The 20274-nt window shown below is 36.4% G+C and overlaps 1 protein-coding gene across 50 annotated transcripts in view; it reads left to right on the top strand.

Moving 5' to 3' along the window:
- Positions 1–20274, top strand: part of EIF4G3 (eukaryotic translation initiation factor 4 gamma 3) — a 280890-nt gene that overhangs the window by 141609 nt on the left and 119007 nt on the right. For 18 of the 50 annotated variants that reach the window (XM_088790388.1, XM_088790393.1, XM_088790368.1 and 15 more), the window contains 4 exons: positions 1137–1169; positions 11094–11114; positions 12017–12196; positions 12735–12849. In XM_088790388.1, the coding sequence (XP_088646514.1) occupies positions 1137–1169; positions 11094–11114; positions 12017–12196; positions 12735–12849 (349 nt within the window). The remainder of the gene's footprint in view (positions 1–1136; positions 1170–11093; positions 11115–12016; positions 12197–12734; positions 12850–20274) is intronic. The other 32 variants (XM_088790390.1, XM_088790397.1, XM_088790396.1 and 29 more) reach the window with 3 other exon arrangements.

Here is a 20274-nt window from a genome sequence, read left to right as displayed (position 1 = left end):
CTCAGTGTTTTCTTTGCACTATTAAAGAGGGTGGTTACCATTTCAATAGTTAATATCTTAGTAGCCAGTACATGACAGTATGCGTCGGAACATTTTTCTCTGTCCCTTTTAGTAAAAATCAGTTTGGAAGCCCAATTTTGCTCTGATGAAGGATTATTTGATCTTAGAGGTTTAGTGTTTAAAATTTTATGAGTGAAAAAGCTTTTCCTTGCATACTAAGTTAGGGAAAGTAAGAGTTGTACTACATATTGTCCCCCTTGAAGTACTCTATGATTTAGCTGAGAAGTCATGCTTTCTTTTGTGTTTATTCTCAGTATCAGATAGCACTCGCTACATGTGTACGGTGTTGTGTTGTGTATAAATAGTAATTGAGAGATTTGACTTAACTCTTTTTTCTTCTTGAGCTTATAATAGTTCCACTTTGATTAATCATGTTAGAGACTGATGTTCTTTACTAGCTGTTTGCTTTGATATGCCTGGTATTAAACTTTAATAGTTAATTGTATTTAAACATAATTATTTATATATTTAGATATATATTTATAGGCTATAAATATATATTTAATGTAATATATAAATACAACTTTGTTCTTTAACTCCAAGAAATAAAGGAAGATACTAAACTTCCATTTCATGTGTTAGATACCCCATTTAAGTAAATTGGAAATCAGTCCTATTACATCCTTTGTTTCCTGTTGGATAGTATTATTACCTCTTGGCTATTTCTTGTAATGTGAAAGCATTTCTCATTCCTTCCAGCTATATCAGTTGCATAAGCACATTTCGTTTGTCTTAATATAACTACTTAGTGTTTCAAAATTTCTTTTATTTTTAGGGTTTTTTATTTTTGTTTTAATATTCCTGTCAGAGAAGCACCATTAGTGTGCTTGACAGCTTAGCTGTTTCTCTCCCAGTTGATAAACAGCAAACTATATCTAGTAGTGGTGTTAACCTGTTGAATCTTAGTACCTGTCTGTCACTGTCCTGCAGCAAAGCTTTGACTGTGTTCTTTTTTTTTTTTCTTGTGGGGTTTTTTTTTTTTCTTTTGGCATATTGTGTGACATTTTGGTTTTTGTTGTGGTGTTTCTGACTCTTTGTGCCTTTCCTTTTGTGTTTGTTTTCCCTCCTTTTCTCAGTTTGCAGCGGGGCCTCGACCTGCCCATCATCAGGTACTGTACCCTTGCCCCTTCACTATCACCCTTAACTAATAGGTGGGGGCTTTAGTAGCTGCTGACTCTTAGAATGCTGCCATTCCATGGAACCACTCAAACTGCTCTCCTCAGTCTGATGTAATTCTGTTCTTTTCGTCCTTCACTATTTCGTAGCATTGTTTTATTAGCAAACCCATTTACTTATGTTTACGGTGCAATTGAAAAATAATGGAGATGATGTATTATAGAAATGTATACTTGAAACCTATGTAATTTTACTAACCATTGTCACCTCAATAAATTTAAAGAAGAAAAATAATGAGTTATTCTTTCCTTCCAAAAAAAATAATTGTTCTGAATTTAGAGAACCTTGAAAAATTTTGAATATCTTAAACCCTCACAGGTTTTGTGGATTAAGTTTAAATTTAACTTAATGGAACAGGCAACATTCTAAGGGTTTTCTGTTAACATTCTGATGTAACTTGTATTGATGTGTATAAAATAGCATTAATATTTCTAAAACCACTTAATCTCAGTTACTAACCTAGACCTAATAACAAATTGATTAACAATAACATACATCCATTTGCTACATAGAATTATCTCTATTCTTAGGATACATAGAAAATAGATACCTTATTGAAATACTTTTAGCCTATTGTTTCTTTTAAATGAAGTAATTGTATAAATTAAAATTTCAAAAAATATATATGCCAACACTAGTTTATTTAGCAGGAATATACTACCCGGGATTGTTTGAGAGAAAGAAAAAGATTCGCAGGGTCGTCCGTCTTCCCCCCCCCCCCCCCACACACACACACACACTCATCCCCCTTCCTGCCCAGCTTTTTATGGAGTGTTCTGAAACATTGTCTCCTGCTGTCATAGAAAGAGCCTAGGCTTTTGAATCTGATCGATCTGGGTTCATATTACCAGCTCTACTGTATAACCAGCTGAGTTATGCGAATATTTTTCTGAGCCTCAGTTTCCTCATATGTAAAATGGGGATAAAGACTCTCTACATTAGAGATGATATACTTAAGTCATCTGACACAAAATAAGCAGCCAATCTGTGGTAGCTATTTTTAATATCGTTCTGTAACATATTGCAGTTTGATAAAATGAGAGAAATGTTACCAGTGTTCACCTTTGGTATCATATCAGAATTCATTTTGCTGAGTAAATGGACAGTGTTGCATTGTCTAACAATGATTTAATACAAGGCTCCATTTCTCAAAATACAGTCTTTCCAATTTAGTTGATGTAAAGCCAAGCAGATTCTGAGGTGCTAAAGATACTTTGCAGGAGAACCCAGAGATGGTTGTGTGAAGTGGATGGCAGTTCTTGGGATTTGATAAAGAAATAAAACTCAGCAGTATTTTTCAGTGTCAAGATATAGTATTGTTATAGTACTTTAAGAGCTTAGACTTTGGTATTAGCTAGGCTTTGGTTTGATTCTTCCTTATTAACTGTGTGTTCTTGGTAAGTTATTTACTGTTCTCCGTCTCAGTTTTCTCATCTGCAACGCGGGGACAGCATTCATTAATACCCATCTCAGAACTGACGTGAAAAGTAAATGAAATAATGCAAATAAAATGATTAGGAGAATGTTTGGCACATACTAATAATTTTAAAAAAGGCAATCCCTTAGGTAAAAAGCTTGATTTTTTATATATATATATATATATAAAATAAATAATAAATATGTAATAAAATATAATAATATATAATTATATATATATATATATATATATATATATATATATATATATATATATATATATATATATATATTTTTTTTTTTTTTTTAATTAAGAGCCGTAGAGGCAAGATTTAAATTTTAGTCAGGGGTCAAGCCAGATACTCCTGACAGAGAAATGTGGGAGCTCTCTGCTCAAGAAGCAGAGCTAAAATAACTATGGATGCAGAATAATGAGTTTGAGCTCCTTGATACAAGGCTAAGTGTTTCCATAACTTGTGTTCAGTAGCAGTGATCCTCAAATAGGGAAGTAGTCACCTTTGGGAAAATCTAAACTTTCATCTAAGCCTAAAGGCTTGCGATACATTTTGTCTTTCCTTAATTCCAATAGCCAAAGAAAATTTTAAGGAATTTTTGTGACAAAAGTTTGATTTCAGTCCTGAAGTCATCTTTCATGTGTAATATAACTAAAAAAAAGTATTGGCAGATTGGTCCTTCATTTAGCTGTAGGGTGATGCTTGTGAAATTATGGCATGTTTCAGCTATAAAAAAATAGAACTATACGTATGTATATTTATTATTTATTCATTAGCAAGAAAGATAATTACTTTCTGACACTAGTTCTTGAGATGCAAATCCAGGGCAAAATAGTCTTCAGGTAGCTGGCTGCTTTTTATTGTGGCATTCTTCCTTTCTAAACACCTGTTAAATATTTTCACTATACCACAGAGAATTAAGAGAAAAGGAAATACCTAATCTTGACTCAGGCAGCAGCAGTAGTTACCTTAGAGAAAGGTGGGGGGAGGGGCATGGGGTTGAAGTGGCACCGCTGACCCCGAAGCAGCTGAACCAGTGTTGTGCGATGGCACTGAGTATATTGTTAGGAAGAGCGTGCAATTCTGTGTCCATGGGTGTAAGGGCCAGTTTGGTTTGTTTCACTATGGAATAGGTTTGGGCATTTTGGGTGGGATAACCAATTAGGAAAAACTGCTCTGTAATTAGTTTATTTAGCAACCTTTGCACTCTAAATGCCAGTAAAATTCCCCCAGTAACAATTAAACTGAACAAAAAACATCTTCATACATTTCCAAATACCCTCCATGGAGATGATACTATTTCCCATTTGAGAATCGCTGGCTGAAGTCTGTATTTACGAGAATCTCCTCATGTCTGAAGTCAGATAGAGACCTAACCTGAGAGATTAACCTAGAAGGAGATGCTCATAATAGGAAACAGGACATTGAGACTTACATAATGAAAGCAACACAGTGGAAAACAAACATTGAGTGGTATATAGAGAGCACATTTTTAAAGAGGAAACATATGTGTCCTGGTATATTTTCGGTTTGTTGTGCTTAAGACTTAAAGTTGAATTGAAGGCACAAATAGATTTTTCATCTATGGTTGTTTGCTGTGGCCAGAAAGAATGAAATCAAGGGTTAGAATGAGAATTAGCTTTGGATAGTAAGAATTTGTGAATAGATTTCTCCTCCCTTTCTCCTTTATTGCATTATTATTCAGCAGTGGCTACCTTTCTGATCACATAGCCTTTTATGCTTTGATTTTTTTTAAATAACATAATTGATGATGGATGATGTTGTCTATCATTGTTTCTAAAAGTCCAATAGTAAATGTATAACTTTTTATGGATTCTTAATGACAACTGGTCCTATGAACGTTGCAAAGAAAAAATATTTTTTAATGTTACATAGGTAAGCTATTTGGAGACAGTTGCTTGTGAAAAGAAAACACCATCATCCAGTTTAGTAACCTAAAACCTATATGTTCTTTTCTTGTTTGTAGAATGAAGTTACCTGAAATGAAACGAAACAAATAAAATTTTGGATATTAAACATTTTTAGTTTAACAAAACCAAGACACTGTTATAGGATGTTTTTCTTGTACTTTGTATTGAGAGGTTGTTTGTATGTAACCAGCCAGGTCTCTCTTGAGTCTCAAGTCAGGGATCCCATGCTCCAACTGGGATTATTTCAGCCACATCTTCCTGGTGCTCTTAGTTTTGGGCTTTTGCAGGGATTCTTTAGGTCAATAAGGATGATCTATTCTTTTTGCATTTTATAAGTTGAAGAGAGCTTTGGATTGGAATAATAGTTTTCATCAAAGGTTAAAGAAGTCCTAAGTAATTTTATATGCAAAACACCCCTTGGCTTTAGAACTATGTCAACTATTTTTACTCTGATGTTTGAAAATCCCAAGGTAATTAGAAACTGAAAGAACAGAACGTACACTCAAAATTAAAAACAAATGACTTGGTATAATGTAGAGTCTGGTTTGTGTTATTAATTTCATATCTTTGGTCATTGAAATTTGTGTAGTTGTGGTTTAAAGTTACTTTATATTCCTGTCCTTATTTGCCTTGGGCTTCACAAGAGAGAGATTGTGTTGGTTATTTTACTATGACTGAGTAGCCTTTGCATTGTGAGAAAGACCAGGAAATTGATATTTAAAAGTGTTCATAGAACAAAAACATTTTGCGTGTGTTGACATGATTTTAGTTCATATACTGTTCATAAGTGCTGAATAATATGCCATATTCAAATAAGTTGGATTTAGTATAAACAAATAATAAGCTTCTTAAAAGTTTACAGTATATGGCATGAAGGAATATGTTACCTGGTAGCAGGTGTTGAAATTGTGCATGTTTTCCTGCTGTAGTTGGGTTCTTTTATGCAAAAATAGTAAAAAAGAAAGAAAAACAGCTGGTTTATGTTTTTTTGTGTTTTTTTTGTTTTTTTCATTATGACCCCTAAAGGTTTCTGTATTCGAAGTTGTGCCGTTACATTTAAAGTCCTAGTTCCTGGTAGAGAAATATTGTATTTCTCGAAGCAGTTTCTTACATTTGGAAAGTAAAATAAATGAAGGCGTAAGGCTTGCCCCTAGGGCCAGACCTAGATCAAGCTTCTATGTAGTCTTATGACCAGAACTCTTAGATTTTTCAGAGCTTGATATAAATCAGTGATGGGCAGGTTTATCTGGTGTCTTAGTCACAAGGAGTTGTAGGGTTGCAGCAGCGGCAGTGAAGAAAATGCAGAGTGGGAGTTGACATAATTGGGATTCAATCTCAGTTTTACTGCAAACTAACCTTGGACCTGAGCTCTGTTATCTGTAGAATGGGTGAAATATGCTCATAAATGACGTAATGTTGAGGTGTTCTAATGGTCGCACCTCTTTCCTGCGAGTATTGTGAGTACTGAAGTACCTGCCCCCCACAGTGCCTGGCATATAATAAGTACTTGGTAAGTGTCAGTTTCCTTTAAGCTGTGAGACAGCCGGCTTTCCCCCCCTTCTCAAGCTATTTTTACCTATGAATGAAGTGTTCTACAAGGATGCTCATTTCCCAGACCCTGCATTATGATTTGACAGAACACCTTCTTGTTCCTGAAAGAATCCTTAGGGGGTTCTTTCCTCCGTTTGACATAATCTTCTAGGGCAATGCTGTTTAATAGAACTTTCTGTGATGATGAAAACGTTCTGTGTTTGTGCGATTCACAACAGTAGCTACTGGCCACGTGTGGCTATTGAGCACTTGAAATGTGCAATGCAGCTGAAGAACTGATTTTTAAATTAAATACTAATTTTAATTTAAGTAACCAAATAGGGCCAGTGGCTGCCATATTGGGCATGCTAGCTCTAGGGCTGATATCTCCTCACTCTTAGTGAAACCTAAATTCTGTGATATTGACCACATGCAGGGGAATATAGAAAGAATTTAGAATGTAATAATGTTCATTATAAATTGTAAGTCAGCAGAATATGTGATTGATCCTTCAGTAATATCCCATTACGTGGACGCTTTACTGTGTGTCCCTTTATAACTTGTCAAAAACTCATAGCACTATTATTTTTCTCAAGAGTACTTTAGAATTTTAAAAGATACTAACCTAAAATATTCTTAATTGCAGATCTTACTGTTTATCCCTCTTGGAGGCTGAACTATAATAGTGCAAAAATCTACGGATTTCAGAAGCATGTTTTAGATAAGGTTTTTATTGCTTTGCAAATTAATAAGTACTCACTAGTTTCTCCCCACAGGGGAAGAACTGATGTGATTGAATAGGATTTTTCTAGTTACTGAAAATGAATAGGTGGTTTTCAAAGAATTTATGATGATTATGTAGGTTTTTAGAGATCTTTGTCTTTTGATGATTTTAGAGAGCAAAGTCATGAGAAATACTGTATTACAATTACCAGCATCTTCAAAGAGCATTTGTTACTGGTGTTATTGTCCAGAAAACTTTGGGTAATGGTATAATTACTACATTTTTGGAATAATTTTCCAAGAGTAATGTTTGCCTTCTGGTTTTAGAGTGTTTCTATGCAAGTCAGCAATTATGAGTACCCTAAGTTCACCTTGTTTTGGAGTTGCCCAAAGTACCATCTCAAATGGGGGCTGTCACCTTCTTCTGCCATTCTCCTGGCGTACTAGTGGACTATTGAAAGATAAAAGACTTAAAACAGATTGAAATCAAATTTGGAGATGCTACTGATGCTATACATGGTTCTTCTCTACCTAGCCCTTTTTAGAGTTTTTATCAGTGACACACCTGTTACATTTGCTGACAGTCATGGAATTTTGACACTGCATGATTTATTCAGCATCCAAAAAAAATCTGTACAATCTGAAATGATGGGTTGAAATGACAAATTTTATAGCACTTACTAGCTACCAGGTACCACTCTAAACACTTTACATATATATCTTAACTTTGCCTCAGAGCAACCTCTAATCAGTTAAATTTTCAAAGTAACAAAATTTACAAGATTCTTTATCTGAGCTTCAAAATAAAGCTGTAAAAGTCCACACAGAAGTGAAGAGCATGATTCAACTGCCAGGTTATGTATGAAGAAGATTTATGGGTTTAATGATTACAATTCAGTACCAATAAGTAGTTAAATGTGGTTGACAAAAGTGCTCCTGTGATTCTTAGTTTCATTAATGGTAACATAGTTGACCAGAATAAGATATATTGCCCTTTCATTCAGCAACAGATATTTATTGAGTGAAGACCAAGTACATTCTGGGCAGACCCCACCTGGATATTTGTGGTTGGTTCTCTATGTAGTGAGACTGAGCAGTGAGAGCAGATTGGGAGAAATGAGTAGGCTTGACAAGGAATTCAACATCTTGGTTGAAAGGACAAGGGATGGAGGGTGTCAATCGGCTTGGAACAAAATATAGACTGGTGTGCAAGTTGGCAGTGATGTCAGTCTTCAGGTCACTTAGAGGTTTGTCACTTACAGAGAAGGATTTGACTTTGATGTGATTTTAGGTATAGATATTGGACCAGAGAGTAGATGACACAGAGAGAAATTTGGAACCAGTATAGAAGGAAAGACTTTTGCAGTGTCAGAACTCCATTTAACAATGAAATGAAACTATGTTTTGAGTTGCTAAAGTTTTATAACCCCAAGAGCATGTCATGTAAGAGATTCAAATTTTAGGTGTATGGTTAGACTAAATGGCCTGTACTGTCCTTCCATCAGAAGAGTTTGATTCTTCATCCCTCAGAGGAAAGGAAAAGGGATTCAGAAGCATTGCAAGCGTTTTTGGGAAGGCCTACTCACGTTCACACATTTTTCAGTAACCTATGATTTGCTGCAGTGCTCACCCGTGGACTGTTAATTTCCTGTACTGCTATTAAATCTAATTCTGTATTTACAATTGAATGGTTAGGGGGTAGAATAAAGAGAATCCATCTGTTTTTATTTCTTTGCATTTCCAGCCTTCCAGCCTTTACACCTTCTCTAATCCTGTAGATATTAGAATCTTGTGTGTGTGTGTGTGGGGGGGGGGGTGGCAAGCTCCAAATAGCCTGTCCTTGTAAAAATCTGTTAAATGTTGTACCAGGGATATAAAGGCATATGAACAAGTTTCAATTAATTTAAGGGAGATAGAGAATTGGAGTCTTGTAGGTAGAAGAAATTTGTTTTCATGAATGATAAACAAATTTTGTGAAGTAACTGGTGTAACATTCTTTTTTTTTTAACCAGGAATCATTTATGGTTGAGGGATGTGCCACCCTCAACCATAGAGTAGCTGAATAGAGGTCTTGTCGCATCCCTTCAGCCTATGAAAAGATTCCTTCTGATTAACTACATTTGTTTGAAAATACAAGGAGTGTTCCATTTCATGAGAAGTAGAATGTGTAACAATTAAAAGTACAGACCTAGAGCCTGACTGTGTTTAAATTACGGATAGGAGGTCTTCAACAAATTACTTAATCTCCCTGTCCCCCAGTTTTCCCCATCTCTCTAATGGGAGTGTTAATAGTACCTCCTTTAGAGGCTTGTTGTGAGGCTAAGTCAATATATATGTAAAGTGTTTAGAGTGATACCTGGGAGCTAGTACGTGCTATAAAAACCGTCACTGTTATTTAATGTGCCTGTATGAATACATTTCAACTGTTTAGCTTCAAAGCTGAACTCTTAGTTTATAGAAAATTATTGCATGTCCACATAACCACAAATACTGTGTTTTACTTGGTCAGCCATATGTTAGTGTTAGGAATATCACTGAAACACCTGTTTGTTTCTCTTTAAAAACCCCTGAAGAAAACAGTCTTATACTATTCAGAAACCTCCTTGAACAAGATGTAACCAGGGTTATTTTGGACAGGCTGGTTAAAAATCCCAGCAGAGCATTGGAAAACAGTGGTAAAATAAGTACTCATATGTAAACTATTAAAATTGTGGGAAAACTTTGCCCATGTCTGTTTTTCTTGCTCTGCCCAAGATAATGGGTTAGCTTCCCCCCTCTCTCTCCCACTGTCAAGCCCATGTGTTTTCCAGGCAGTAAGTACTCTGAAAACATTTGATGACAATATAACCACAGCGGATCATCACCTGTATCCATTTGATACTGTCCTTGTCTTGGCTGCCCTCTAGAACTGATGGAAAGGAGCATAAAGGAGTAATCTTGTTATCTACTGTAATTGTTAACATCTAGTAATTAACGCTCAATGATTTGGGCAGATGAATGACTCTCCTCTCCTTGAGGCCTTAACATTTTTGTGGCCCCTGATATATTACATTATAAAAATGTTTTAAGTTCATTCCTGAAATGTGTTTGCAGCTCACATACATCGATGAATAATAGATTTGATCTGCTGTGTAATTCATAGAAGTGAAGTTTAGTGTAAAGAGTTGACTAGTTCAGTGTTCCTGGTTGCAGAGGACAGAAATTCTTGTGTCTGTTACCAAAACTGTCAGTGAAGAGAACTAGAATACCACTGCTGTCATGTGGCCCAGCCCAGGTTTCTGTGTTTATCAACTTTGCCTCTTGTACTTTCTTTTCATGTCCATCAATTATTCTCTGTGCCTTCCTCATCTGGTTTCCCCATTCACTCCATTCTCCAGCTGTACTTTACTGTCTGTTGCTTTTCTGTGACTTAACCTCTTTAGGGTTTCTTTTCTTTTTCTTTTTTTGCCCGGGGGTGATGAAGGCTGAATGGGGATGAGCCTGGGGCACTGGATGCCAATTCTGGCCATTCCATACAACATGCAAAGTTACATGTGGGTGGGTACCTCCATGCTGGAGTAGGACAGGATAAGACCTGAGCGGACCCAGAGGTCAGAGTTCCACCCTGCCTTTGTTTGGAGCAATAGCAACACTTACGTCTGGAATTGGGAGGCAACTCAGGAGGTTTGGGAGCTAGAGCACATATTTAGACTATTATTACGTTTCCCTATTTTAAAGCTGTAAGTGGCCTCTTATATGCCTTAGAAAAGAGCAAGTTTCCGTCATGAAGAGTTTGATATGTGTGTTGCAAACTTTAAAATGATAAATGGCACTTTCATTATTAATTCTTATCTCCATTAAAGATGGAGAGTGAGTGGATCATAGGGAAGCTAAATAACTGATCACATAATGGCCATCCGTGAGAGCCGAGAGTAGGATCAGTATTCCCTGTCAGTAGTACTTGTGCTGTTAAGCAGACATTTCCTTCCAAGCTGTTCTAACTGTGGCTACTGTTAGAATATTTTGCCACTGGACTTACTTATTTTCAATTAAATGTGATTTGTTTCTTCAATTCCATGTGTTCTTGAATTCTCAAGTGGAGAATGGTCATTCTGATTTTCTAATCTTCCTTTTCCTGTTATTACTAAATGGAAAGATATTTCTGTTGAGCTGCATGCTGCGTCCTACCCCTTCCTACTGATCTATAAGCTTTTCCATTGGCTTTCTTTCTGTTTCCTGCTGCTTTCTTGCTTCATAATTGAAGGGAGGATTCAGACCCATTCAGGTAACAAACTACTGGTTCTGCATGGCCTCTTTATTTCTCTATCCTCTTATTATTATTACAATGAGATCAATTGTTTGCTGCTGAATTCATGGTGGGAATTTAACTTTGGTATATTGTTTCAAGGCCGCTAAGCCTGCAGTGAGAACCACAGATAACCACAAGTACTGATTGCCATTGAAAGATTTGAACTCTGCTCCTTCTAGACCATCCTTAAGCCTGCCTAGCTCCTACATTTTTAGTGCAAACTATTTGAGAAAGCAAAATTGGGTTCATTTTAGTGTGGGGTTGCCACTTTTTTAAAAAGGAAGGCATTTCCCGTCATGAGACAATTAGGATGTGACAACCCTACAGATACTTTTAATTTAACTTGACCCTGGTAGACTGAGATGAAAATTTTTATGTCTAGAGAGATTTCTTGTTTTTCTAAATATTCTGTAAGTGACTTAAATGGTAGTTTTTTAGGGAACTCCTTTGAATTTTTAATAAGTTAATAATGAGCCACCTACTTTATATGAAAGAATCTGTGCTTTTATATAACAATAACTTTTAGAGAGACACCAGCAACCCCTTTTGTTATATCTTACCACACATTTTAAAATTAATAATTACCGTATGGAATTTTTAGTTTAAATTAGCTGAGACTTCATTTTAAAATGAGACTGCCTTCCTGTTTTCAAATGTCTGTCAACATTGATCACAACTTAACCTAGTGTGACTAGCATGGAATGTTTTTTGTGAACCCAGCCGTAGGCAATTTAGTCTCTTCTCATGTATGTTGTATTTCTAATTCAAGTTGATAAAAATCTTTATTAGTGGAAAAAAGGAGAAAGTTCAAGACAGTCAAATTAACTTATTCCCCTTTGTAAAAAAAAAATAACAAATCTTCTTTCTGCCTTGCCCAGTTTTTTCAGAGGCCTCAGATACAGCCTCCTCGAGCTACCATCCCCAACAGCAGCCCTTCCATCCGCCCTGGGGCGCAGACGCCCACGGCAGTGTACCAGGCCAATCAGCACATCATGATGGTGAACCACCTGCCCATGCCCTACCCGGTGCCCCAGGGGCCTCAGTACTGTATCCCGCAGGTAAGGATCTCGGCTGTGGGGACGAACCCCGATTCTCACCGGAGGGGCGGGAGGGTGCATGATGGCACTGGTTTTTTGTGATGTGTGAACTTTTTGGTTGGTTGTAAATCTATCCATTTTGTCATTTTCCATAACACTGTAAAGAGATTTCTACATCTCTCCACTTAAAACTTTCTGAGATGATAACAGAAATTGTTTTTAGGTCCTTGCTTTCTACCCATCCTTCCCGACAACCAACTGCTCTCAAATAGACTCAGTAATTAGGCTGTTCCTGTGATATCATTCAATGTCATTGAAAGCTACCAACCTGAAGTAGTTTTATAACGAGCTATGCACTGGTTTGCTGTGTGGCTCTACCTAAGGCCCACCTTTCTCTTCATGCTCGCTGCATCTTGATGGCAAGCAAGCATTTTGAGGCTTCACCTCGTTGAAATCACATACACACACACACACACTCACTCACTCACTCACACCCCTTCCTTATTCCGTAGTAAATTACCTTCATATTATGTGTAAACGTCTGTAATCTCTCTTCCAGTACCGTCACAGCGGCCCCCCTTATGTTGGGCCCCCACAACAGTATCCAGTTCAGCCGCCGGGACCAGGTCCTTTTTATCCCGGACCAGGACCTGGGGACTTCCCCAATGCTTACGGTAAGCGTGGAAAATGGAGCAGTTTCTGCTAGCTTGTTGAGTGTATTCTATTTTGTTGTTTGGCAGATCATTGTTGTTAGGCAATGAGATTGAGTGGTCTGAAGGATTTATAGATAAAATGTTGCATATAGTTCTGACCTTACAAGGAAAGAATATTACAGAAATCAGTTTAGTTAAGGACACCTGCTGAAGGAGCTGGTAATTCTGTTTTTGAGCCCACATGTTAAGGTTCCGATATCTGCTACCAACTCATCATTACCTAGACTTGATTTTTGCTGATGCTATAAATATACCTTATCTCCCTTCCATGATTTCTTTTTCTCTAAGCATTTACCACCATTTACCAAAACACTTGTTAATGTTTTCCTACTTAGAATATAATGTCCACAAAGGTAGGGAATTTTGTTTTGTTCACTGCTATATCCCTCGCAACTAAAACAGTGAACTGGGTAGGCTGTTGGGATGGGATGACTGAAGAAAACTCAGTATACCTGTGATTCTCTTTCTGCGCTTATTATGATAAGATCTGTGTCATGGGAAGGTTTTGAGGACTAGTCAAATGAAAATGCCTTGAAAAATTACAAGTCTTTTAATGTAGAGAAATAAATACCATGCTTGTACTTGGTGCATGAACCAATACTAAGGAGTAATAAAAATTACTTTGTTCAGCAAATTTCTGCCACATACTAATTACACTTGTTTTACTCCATAGAAAGTGAATTATAAGGGATAAAATCGGCAAATACTAGAAAAATTAAGCTTTAAGATTCAGTAAGCATTGATCTTCCATTACCAGCAAGGACATGTTAAATTTTTAACTTTTTTTTTAAGATGGTAATCTATTATAAACATATATCCACTAACCAGTTTTTTAACATAGTGGCTTAATTAAGAATTTTTACAACAGAATTGATTAATATTAGAATAGCCCAAGAAAGTTTCCCTTACATTTTCAGGTGAAACAGGCAGAGTTAACCAGAGTTACCTGGCTTTGCTTCTTTTAGAAAATGGACAACTTTTCTGTTATCTTGGTTAGTGTTGCTTGTGAAACTGCTGTTTCAAAATGATAGAATAAACTTTTTGAGTTCATTAAATTATCTCATATATATGTTTATTTACTATGGTTTTATTAAGTTATAGTTTTACTAAGAAATATTTGATAGTTTTAGAATAATATATGTTACATATATGTGAGTTTTAAAGTAAAAGAATACATACGCATTACTCAGCTCAGACATTTGCCAGTACATTTGAACTGTTCCTTGTGTACTCCTTGAATTTAGCTTTTAAGTTGCAGTTTTCACACAATTCTAGTGCGTTTGTATTGGTACTTACTCTGAAAACTTAAATCCTTTTTTTAAGTGTAAAGTTGGCTGTTGGTGTTACCTAGAATTTATTGAAAAGAAAAATATAAGATGAGATTATCACACTAAACATGCTAAAACTAATAGTATTTCTCTTTTTAACTCGTTTTGCAAAGTGAATGCAATTGTAACTTCTAATTTACAAAATCATTTTGAAAGGTATCTCACTGAATTCTAGTCCATTGTTTATTTACAGATTATATAAATGACTTTTTGACTCAGAAGTTGTCTTCATTAAAATTCTAAGTCTATGCCATCCCTCTCTATCACTCTTAATACTGCTATTGCAGTATATATAGAAACAATATAGATGAGTTTACTAGTAGGGAAATATTTTGCTGATTTGCGTATACAATATTATAACATATTTTGGCTTTATTTCTATTATGTATAGACTATATTTGTTCATTTTTACAAAACAGTATGTTGAGGTGCAATTGTATCTCAGATATTATTGATTTCTGTTCCCTTTGATAGATATTCTTTCTTCCTCGGGACATTCTTATACAGATCCAATAGCCATCAAATAGATAGTTTATCACCTAGATTAAAACACTATTTCCTTAGCTTCATTAAGATTGGAAAAAGATTTTAAAATAATTTTTCATTATGAAAGTAATCAAGTTAATGATGAAAAATACAAATAATATAGAGTTGAAACAGCCAGTTTTCCTCCCTCCTCACTCCCTAAAGAAATAGTATTTAACAGATTGATACATATTTTTTCATTTATATTTAAACAATTTTTAACACAAATACACACATACTGTTGATAATGTTCTAGAACGTCCTGTTTTTTTTTCATCTCACAATATATTCATGGACATCTTTCCAGTTCACTACCTATAGAATTTCAAGATACATAGTATTTTATTATATTTTAGGAATGAGTCATAATTTGTTAATTCAGTCCTCTACTGATGAAAGTTTACATTATTTTCATTATATGGGCAGACATTTTAATTTTAAAGCTTGTGACTAATTAATATGCTTTTATCCAAATTGAAAGTTCTGATCCAGTAATTCTCATCAATGATAGGTCCTTCAGCGATACCACGCTGGGGCAGCCATCCTGGTCTTAGGGTCTGGAAACCATAAACATTCCTCTTCCTAGTCCCTCTTTTTGGAGTCGCTCCTTCTCTTCTTTCCACACCCAGTTCTTCATTTCCCTCTGACCCTGACGCCTCCCCTTTCCTCTACCACCTCTCCTGTCTTAATCTTGGGTTCAGGTTAACAGCGGTTGTGAGAATGGGATCCTAGGTCTGTGTTCTGGAAAAGAAGTCCTCTTGTCTCGGGCAGAGGACCTTCCTGTGGCTGAACTGGCCAGGAACAAATCTGAGAATTGTTCCTTCTTGCCCTGCTTCTGGGGTTTGTGAGTTGAATGGTTTCTTTCCCCCAGATTTCTAAGTTCTTCATCCTTAGCTTTACACTTTACTCGGCATACTAATAGTTTACTCCTCTGTTTGATTTAAAACTTTAAAACTTGAACAGTGATTCTCTTACCTACATTCTTACCTACACTGAAGCTCAGTAACCAAGACCATAGAATTCTGTTTATAAAGTACAATTCTCGTAGTGTTGTCTACAGTGTTGAGGAGAAATAACTAATGAATAGTATTTGCTCAGTGTGACTTTTCAGTTTTTCTCTCATCAGTGTTTCATCAATATTTGATGCGTGTTATATCAAAAAAACACCTCATGGAGACTGAAATTATTTCCGGGCCAACATTAGGGCGTGATAGCACAAGATGAAAAACATAGGTTAGTGTGGTTAGTGGTGGCAACGATGTTGAGAAAGGAAAAAAATTGAGAATTTACAGTATTAGGAGGTCTCATTCTTCCTTGCTTTACACTAGTATATTTTCCTTTTTTCTCACTCTACCATGTCATTTCCCCCTCCCTCATCATCTTTCCCGTCTTTCCGAGTGTATGTGGCTTGGGCACCTCATTCAGCTCATAAGATCAGAGAGTCATCGTTCCCCATGGTGTGTGGAGGTGGGAAACTTGGCACACAAAACTGATTGTTTTTTTGGTGAGGTATACAGTATTCGGTGATGTGGTTGTATACCAACATTATTGTTCTGGGTATACTATGGGATAAATTATTGTTCTGGGTATACTATGGGATAAATTGATTTTTATGTGCCAACCTGCATATTTAACCACTATGTTTATCTTTGTTCCTGTGGAAAATTCAAGGATTTTGGAAGACCTGCAATGTTTAAGATTTGTGCTCATTATTTTGTGGAATGTAGGTGTTGAGATAGTCTAGTCTCCTTGCCTTTCAGGATCTTATAGTACATTTGGTTGATGTTTATGATTGGGGTTTAACCAATGAGAAGAAATCTAAATATTGACTAGACCAGTAGTTCCCAGATCTTTCAGTACCCTGGGGAATAAAGTAAATATAAAGTAAAATAAAGGAAGAAACACACAGGACTGTTACATTTTTAATTTTACCAATAAGACTTTTAAAGAAAACTGTTTACCTAAGTGTTATTTCATACAGGAAAGCTATTTTAACAACAAAGGAGTAGGACTGAAATAATTTCAAAATAGAAACAATCCTTTCCAAAAATGTCAACTGTGTGTGTGTGTGTGTGTGTGTGTGTGTATTTCATGGTTATTGTATAAATCTTGCCATATATCACCAATACCTTTTGTATAGACTGGGGCTTGGGCGACCACTGATCCAGAATAGGGGTCAGCAGACTTTTTCTATAATGGGCCAGATAGTAAATATCTTAAGCTTTGTAAGCCATATGGTTAGTGTTGCAACTACTCAACTCTACCATCATAGTGGGAACGCAGCCATAGAAATAGATAACTATTAATTATATGTGGATGTCTTCCAAATCTTCCAATAGGACTTTATTTACAAAATAAATAGCATCGGGCTATATTTGGCCCATGGGCTTTAGCTGACAGACCCTTGATCTGGACAAACTTATTTCATTTCATGCATAAGCGGTCCAGAGACAGTAAGTAACTTGCCTAATTGATAAATGGTATGCAAAAGTTATTCATGTTTTTAATAGAATCAAATAAGTGGTTTTATATATACCTAACTGAACAAGAAGTTGGGGTAGTTTAAAAAAGAAAATTGTTTGGTAGAGCAGAGTGCTTTCTCTGCTGGGTTTCACAGGTTACTTAATGTTTTACTAATTGTTTTTAAGTCCACTTTATTGAGATTATCCTATTCTGCTACCGTGTTTCCCTGAAAATAAGACCTAACCGGAAAAAAAGATCTAGCATAATTTTTCAGGATGACATCCCCTGAACATAAGCCCTAATGCTTCTTTTGGAGCAAACCTTAATATAGGACCCAGTCTTATTTTCGGGTAAACACGGTAGGTTTGTTCATTTGGTATTTATTTCATGTGTATTATGTGCCAGCCTTTGTCTCAGTCATGTTGACTCAAAAATGATTTATTAGAAGAATCTGGGGGTTTTTTTTAGGGATGGTTCACCTTTTGGATCTTATTTCACTTAGCTTAAAAAATATGACAAGGTGAACAGATTGTATTGCTTCTCTAGCAGCATTTGAAACCAATTTTAGGCGTTTGTTTTCTGAGTTTTGGAGCTAGTGACATAATAGGGTAGCATAAAGCGCTTATTTGAGCCTTGCCTTGAGAATAGTTTACTCACCACTAGAGGATGAATAGGTATTTTTGTTTTGTTTTTTGTTTTTTGTCTTTTTACGGTGAATTTACTGAAATCCTAATCATGCCCTTTGTTTAGATCTTTTCCAAATCTGATTGTCCATATCTGATTGCTATCTGCAGTTCTGGTACTGCAAATCATACTATTTCCAAGAAATTTCCAATTGAAGATTCTTGTGATGGTGGTGGGGATTTTGTTGGTGATGACAGTGATAATATAATAGCGCTAACACCATTTGACTGTTCACTAAACTACCAAGGATTTTACCTGTATTAACTACCATCATACATATTTCTTTCCTTTTTATTACCGTGACTGAACTATCCATGCTCCCAGCAAAGGCCAATCTCTTACTGTGCACTAGAGCCATTTAAGGCTATTACTCTGGCAGTTCTCTTCTCTTTGCTACCTTATCATCTTTTTTCTCCCTCTGCTGGATTAGACCTATTAGCATACAGGTATACTCTTTAATTCCCATCTTTTAAACAAAAGTGTTTTTGGCTCCTTATTCTTGTCCAGCCTATTTTTCTGCTTCCCATCATAGCAAAACTTTTTTTTTTTTTTAATTTTATTGGGGATTATTGGGGAACAGTGTGTTTCTCCAGGGTCCATCAGCTCCAAGTAGTTGTCCTTCAATCTAGTTGTGGAGGGCAAAGCTCAGCTCCAAGTCCAGTCGCCGTTTTCAATCTTCAGTTGCAGGGGGATCAGCCCACCATCCCATGTGGGAATTGAACCAGCAACCTGTTGTTGAGAGCTCGCGCTCTAACCAACTGAGCCATTTGGCTGCCCCTCCGGAAGCTCAGCGGCAGCTCATTGTCTTCATTCTAGTTGTGGAGGGTGTAGCTCACTGGCCCATGTGGGAATCGAACCGGCAACCCTGTTATTCAGAGCTTGCGCTCTAACCACTGAGCAAGCTGGCTGTCCTGCAAAACTTTTTAAGATAAAGAATTATCTATATCCACTGCCTTCATTCTCTTTTATCACATTCACTTTGAATGCACCTTAGTCAGGGTGCATGCCCCCCAGCAGTACCCAAACAGCTCTTGTCAAGGTCACCAGTGAATTCTGTGTTGCTAAATTGCAGTTGACATACAGCACCATTTACATAGTGAAGCACTCTTCCCATTCTTGAGCAACTTTCTTCATTTCAGCCACTCCCCACGTCTTTTTCATCTTCTTTGCTGGCTTTTCTTCATATCTGTGACCTCTATAATCAAACATAGAGTGCCCAAAATTGAGTCCTTGGGCTTCTTTTCTTTTTGAACTCATTTTCTGAGTTACCCAGTCTCATGGTTTAAATGTTGTCCACATTCTACTAATTCCAAATGGATATCTGTTCCCTGGCTCCAGACTTGTGTCTCTTCCTGCCTAGTTGATATTTCCATTTGAAGATCTAATAAGAATCTCAGACTTTATATGTCCCAAATTGAACTCTTGATTTTTCTGCCCTAAACTGTACTCTTCCTCCAGCTTTTCTCATCTCGGTAAGTAAATAAATAGCATCTCCACTCTTCCACTTGCTAAGAGTTTTCCTTGCCACTTCTTTTTTTCTCACACTCACATTCAATACATCAGCAAATGTGTTGGTTCTACCTTAAAAATATCCAGTTTCTGACTCCTCACCACCTTTTCTCTAAGCACTATGGTCCAATAGTAATTATAATTATAGTCAAAAGTTTTAAAAGTTAAAAAGGATTCATTGAGAATACAAAGGATGGGTGTAAGATAATTTCAGGCAGAAGGGCAATAAAATATGGTCAAAAGGTATGAACAATGTCAAAGAGATTGTCCTCAACCCAGGAATAGGTTGTAGCTAGAGCAAAGGTGTGCAGTTGGAGAATGGTAGAAAATGTAATTAGAAACCTGGAACTGGATTCTGAGTATCTGGACTGTATCTTCAGGCTGCTTATCAACCTTTCGTCCGCCTCAGCAGTAGGATATTTGCCAGGCCTTAATGGTGGCTTTCCATGGCTGTGTTTCTCGTAAGGAGAAGAATTAGACCACTCCTACCCGATAATGATCAGATGTATTCTCCTGCCCCAGACCAAACCCACACACAGAACATACTCACACAAACTCTTGCTGAGAATCACTGTTGCAGGTAAACAGGCCTCCAGATTAGATTTTTTTAAAGCAGTGCTATAGTAGGATTAGTGTTTTAAAAGGTACCTGTGGTGGCAATCAGCAGGGCCTGGTTATTTATTTATTTTCATATTGGATGCTAAAGAAAAGATAGGTGTTTATGAGTATTTGGAAATCATTCCTTGACCACAAAAGTAGCTGTGGAGGGTAGCTAGTGGTGAGAGATTAAGAAGAATGCTTCTTTTTGTTTTTGTTATGTTTTTCAACTGATTGTCCAGTGGCAGTGCTATTAATAGTCTTACAGTGATGGACAAAA

Source organism: Rhinolophus sinicus, chromosome 14 (assembly GCF_057876585.1).
Source record: "Rhinolophus sinicus isolate RSI-liver-muscle chromosome 14, RSI-T2T, whole genome shotgun sequence".
Classification (NCBI taxonomy): Eukaryota; Metazoa; Chordata; class Mammalia; order Chiroptera; family Rhinolophidae; genus Rhinolophus; species Rhinolophus sinicus.
This window is presented reverse-complemented; position numbering and strand designations above follow the sequence as displayed.